General features: G+C 38.4%; 1 protein-coding gene across 2 annotated transcripts; it reads right to left on the bottom strand.

Moving 5' to 3' along the window:
- Window positions 1-2,175: 2,175 nt before the first annotated feature.
- LOC129253356 (uncharacterized) lies at window positions 2,176-5,013 on the bottom strand. Of its 2 annotated transcripts, none has more exons than XM_054891701.1 (5): window positions 4,471-5,013; window positions 4,347-4,406; window positions 3,924-4,286; window positions 3,717-3,830; window positions 2,176-3,653 (listed from the first exon to the last, which is right to left on the bottom strand). In XM_054891701.1, the coding sequence occupies exons 1-5, from the start codon at window positions 4,897-4,899 to the stop codon at window positions 2,604-2,606; spliced, it is 2,016 nt and encodes a 671-aa protein (XP_054747676.1). In that variant the 5' UTR covers window positions 4,900-5,013; the 3' UTR covers window positions 2,176-2,603. The 2 variants fall into 2 exon arrangements, with proteins under 2 accessions (XP_054747676.1, XP_054747677.1); XM_054891702.1 differs by having other exon boundaries at window positions 4,347-4,403.

The raw sequence follows: 5,013 nt of genomic DNA, 5'->3' as shown, positions 1-5,013 counted from the left end.
CTCCCGCCTTTAATGTGTTAAGACTACATCATATTATACAAAGCCGGTTGTTGTTGTTGTAACAGCATAAATATTCCCCATACATACATATATATATATAAATCCGGGTCGTTCCGGTTACGTAGAGCCGACTGTCAGTGCAATGTAGTTACCGGTCGTCTTCGTCTAGCTCATCTAACGATAGTCCCAGGAAACTTGGTGTTTCGACACGTTGGGTCCAGAGAGAAAAAGAGGTGTTATGTGAGTGGGTTTGATGGAGCATGCCAAAAGGCGGTTAGTATCGTGCGGAGTGTCTTCAGATGTTGGACATATGTTGGGTACGACGAGGTCGGTTCTGGTTAGGTAGGAGTTTAGTCTGTTACAGTATCCAGAACGTAATTGTGCCAAAGTTACGCGGGTATCTCGAGGAAAGCGAAGCTCTTCATCTGAAATAGTGTATGCCGGTGATAAATTTTTTTACCAATAGAAATACAGGCTACTCAATCGCAGAGTTATGATATTTGCTTCTGTTGAAAAAATCGACTAAATGATAAGCCGGTTATTTTTAACTCTTAATCTATAAGTGTATCTTAACAAAGGCACGTGCGGAACTCAGTTACAATCATTGCCTTCTTTTAATAGTATTGCCCTATGAACATAATATAAATTTACTATGCGTCAAAAGTTTCAAAATGAACATAAGAGTCCAAGTTCTGCTTACGTTAGCTTGCCTATGAGAAGTCTTCGTCGATGTCATCTAATAATGGCGCAAGAAACGATCTTTGTCAACGTTGTTAGGCCGAAGGAAAAAGCGTTACAGACAGCGCTCCTTCACTTGGGAGTCAAATGTATGTTCAGTATGTTAGAGTCGAGTTCGATGTCTGAAAGCTTGGCGAGCTATTCATGGTAAGTGAGTCACTGAACCCTTCTGGTAACAGGTTGTCCGGCCTTATCCGCCAAAATATGCATAATAAACTATCGGCTTCAATAGCTAGCGCATTTCTTCGTACCCGACGAAGCATCGAATGTGATAGCCACACACTAGAAATAAAAAGTGTGAGAAAGCTATACCTTGTATCACACGTGACTTCTGTCAAACTAAATATATAATTTTCTTCAGTATTCATTGACTTTTCATAATGGAAAGACTTACGCCTCAACAACGTTTGCAAATCGTACATTTACGGATATTACGAAAATTGCCGCTCTGTGCAAAGTGTTCATTGCGCTCGCAGCCAACATATGGCGGTGCTCACCGATGAGGCCCATTCTTGGCTTAAGAGCTGGAGGAATCATCTGCCCATATTTGTTCAACGACTAGGCTGGCGCCAATGTAACAGTGAATAGCGAACGCTGTCGCGCCATGATAAACGACTTGAAGCCCGTGATCCCAACATTTGGTTCCAACAAGATGGCGCTACTTGCCGTACAACCCGTAAAACAATGTATTTACTACGTCGACGCTTCGGTGAGCAATTTATCTCTCGTCTCGGACCAGTGGATTGACCACAAAGATCGGGCGATATCACACCTTTGGGCTTTTATTTATGGAGGTATTTAAAGACGAAATGCTTTGTGGATAAACCAGCTTCGATTGAGACATTAGTTATTCACGAGATACCGACATAAAGTTATTCACGAGATACCGACCGAGGTCCTCCAGCGAGTCATTGAAAATTGGTGTTTACAGATGGCGGAATTACCGCGCAGTTGCGGCTAACATTTGAAAGGATTATCTTTAAAAAATAAATTTCATGAACCGTTCTACACAAAAATAATAAAGATTGCCCAATCAATCTGAATTTTCGTTGTTTTATTTCAATTTAAAATCCGATATCTCTAAATTAATCACCCTTTATATATATATATTATATAATTATCGCTTACACCCTATTGGTGGTGTGCGTCTTAATGTTTTTTCACAAATGGAGAGCCTTACAGAAATATACTCGGAGGTTTACCATTGTCTGTCGACGGGCGGCCGCTATTACAAAAAATTGTCTCTATCATGCACAGAGATTCGAACCTGCGCAGTTACGAATGGTAGTCACGCACCAACCCATTCGGTTATGGCCGCCGCAGAAGCACACAATCTCTTAAAAAATCAGCGAAACCGATATTTCCACTTACTTTACAGAAAAATACATGAAATATTAAAGAATGATTATTCAATTAAATTTTATTTTATTATTGAAATAATGACCAAATACTAAAAAAACACATTTCACGATTTTGAGCTGGGATTGTCAGCATTCAAGCAAGCATGCTGAAATTTTATCAAAGAGGTCTAATTAGCAATTACATAAGTATGTACATAATACCCATTTACTATTAATATACGTTTTTTTTTGTATGAATTATAATATCATAACAGTTTACGGTATTAATCTCTTCGACATACATAAGCTTGATAAATCGTATCTAAAACTAATTTGGTTTAATGTTAATCGGCTGCCACAACTTCACCTCTTCATTTGCTTATATTAGACAATAAATTTACTCACTAGATTTTGTAATTACTCTTTTTGGTGAAAAAATAACAAAATCAAAGTCAAATGCGAAATAAAAATAAATTAGTAATTGCCACAAAGCTTTCAAATAACTTAAATCAAAGTATTTGCCATTTACATATTCCAGCTATCCAAGGATTGCACAATCTCCCCTTTAATTTGCAAGGAAGTTTCCGGTGTTGTAGTCGCGGGCAGTGTTGTCATATGCACCACAGACTGCGGCGGTGCTTCCTCATCCTTATCATTGACAAATTTATGCTTATTCTTCATATGTGAATTGAGTCCCACAAACTGATGAAAACGAGCATCGCAAAGCTTACAAGCATAACGCTTAACTTCCGAGTGTATTTGCTTATGTCTCATTAATGCATGACTGCTATGGAAGGCCTTGCCGCAAGTGGGACATTTATGATTGCGTATATTTAAATGGGCGTTCATGTGATCGCGCAGATGACACTTCAGATAGAATGTTTTCGGGCAGAGTTCGCAAGGGAAATTGCGTTGCCGCAAATGTATACGTATGACATGTTGCTGCATATTAATCTTACGTCTAAATGCTTTGCCACATGTTTCACACACGAATGTTTTTTCACCGGTGTGTGTCTGTCTATGCAGCAACATTGCGCTGTGTTGCAAAAATCCGCGGTTACACACATCACAATAATGTGAAAATTGTTTAAGATGGACGCGGCGCAAATGAGTATCTAGCTGATTGTGAGCTGTAAAATCACGTCCACACACCTCACACTTGAATGGATTTGTGCCCAAATTGTGTGCGGCATATCTATGCGCTTGCAAGGTGTACTCCGTTAGGAAATTGCGATTACATTCTTCACATTTGAGGCGAATAATTGGTTTTGCCTTCGGCAGGAAGCTACAGATATCTTTAAGACGTTGCGCAGATTTAGACAATACTTTGCGTTCCTCCATATTGATGAGAGAACGGCGCAATATCTTTAAATTCAACGTAAGATCTCTGTAAGTGAAAATGACGTTATGCCGCTCCTGAAAAATAGGTATCCACGAATCCAAAATTCGTTTGCGCTCAGTTAAGTTTTGAAATTGGCCCACTTCCCATAGCACTGGGTTATCACGCAACAAACTGACAAATTCATCGACAAGTGGATTTGCAGTCATGTTAAAGGTGATGCGTTTGCCATCCCGCTGTGAAGAAGAAACAATTAAGTGATTATTAAGAACAACATATTTTATAATCCAAGCTTATACCGAATCCTTTAAAAACGCATTTATTGTATCCGTGTTGTTAGCCGCGTTTGAACCTGCATCTGAACTAATCGAAAAATCGTCATCGTCGAAGTCATCCGGAATTGGGTGGTCATCCTGCAAACAAGATAAATTATTGATTGTGGTTACGATTCTTAAATTCTATAGTACATTCTTTATTATCATATCAGTAATTTAAGAATAACCTACCATATCTGTATCATTATCTGCTTCATTAACACTGGCCACATTTTTTTGCTGGCCATCTAAAAATTTACATTTCTTCAACAACAGCGACTTGCGTTCATCTAACCGCCCACAAACAGCTAACTCCTGCTTCGCCGCTTTATGGTCACGAACAATGCGTTGTATTACACTTCGAAGTCCGTAGTCACTCACTGCATAACCCATTTTTGCCATATACTGTTTAATTGTATATAATACCCGTGTGCGCTTTTCAGGCACCCAGTAACTCGAATGCTGTTGATCCCATAAAATTGGGTATTTTTCTAATATTCTGAGAAACTTGTAAGAGACGTCGCGGGTATATGACTCATGTATATTGAAATTAAACTGAAAATATTACTATTTTATTTGAATTCCCAACAAGCATAATGTACCAGTTTTTAATACCGTTTTAAGTTTCTTCTTGGCATCATGCATTGGTGCCTCATCACTTGAGGTATCACCCTGCTGGACAAAATTAAAAAATGATATAGTTATTTTAAGTTTGCGAATTTCTTATTTGACGACGAACCAAATTGTTATTATCTTCTGTCATATCCCAAGCACCCGCTGATCCATCAGACTTTGCACTTGTACAATCGTTATCTTGGCCTTCGTCATTGGAATCATCTTCCCTGGCATTAATGTCGTTACCGCCATCGCTGTCAGTGCTGTCGCTTTCATATATAGCTGCATCAACTTTGTTTTGTTTATTTAACTCATTTTCCATTTCCTGCTTTACAGCCGCTTTAATGGACACTTCTTCACATTCTGAATTTCGATCATGCTCTTTTTCGAATTCGTTTTTTACCGGCAAATTAAAATCATGTTTATTGCTCAAGTGTTTTAGAAATCCTGACCACTGGCCAAAGGACGCATCGCATTTCTCACAGGATAGAGCAAAAAAATGGTAGTCATCTGTTGTTAATATTTTTCCACAAACATGTAATGATTCTCGCATTGTTTCTAACTTCGTCAAGGTTTTTATGAAATAAAAAAGTAGTATTTAATTCATTAAATGCAATTTTCACTCGGAAAAACAATCGCAACAAACAACACGCCAAAATACCTCTTC

Source organism: Anastrepha obliqua, chromosome 1 (assembly GCF_027943255.1).
Source record: "Anastrepha obliqua isolate idAnaObli1 chromosome 1, idAnaObli1_1.0, whole genome shotgun sequence".
Lineage (NCBI taxonomy): Eukaryota > Metazoa > Arthropoda > Insecta > Diptera > Tephritidae > Anastrepha > Anastrepha obliqua.
The sequence above is the reverse complement of the archived record's forward strand: the minus strand, read 5'-3'. Positions and strand labels throughout refer to the sequence as shown.

What these genes read in the sequence shown, in the direction of transcription:
- LOC129253356 (XM_054891701.1), bottom strand. Translation starts at nt 4,899, where the DNA reads ATGCGAGAATCATTACATGTTTGTGGAAAAATATTAACAACAGATGAC. An exon ending in CAGATAATGATACAGATATG is followed by an intron (nt 3,831 to 3,923) that starts GTAGGTTATTCT and finishes TCTTGTTTGCAG; the next exon opens with GATGACCACCCAATTCCGGA. An exon ending in ATGCGTTTTTAAAGGATTCG is followed by an intron (nt 3,654 to 3,716) that starts GTATAAGCTTGG and finishes TCTTCTTCACAG; the next exon opens with CGGGATGGCAAACGCATCAC.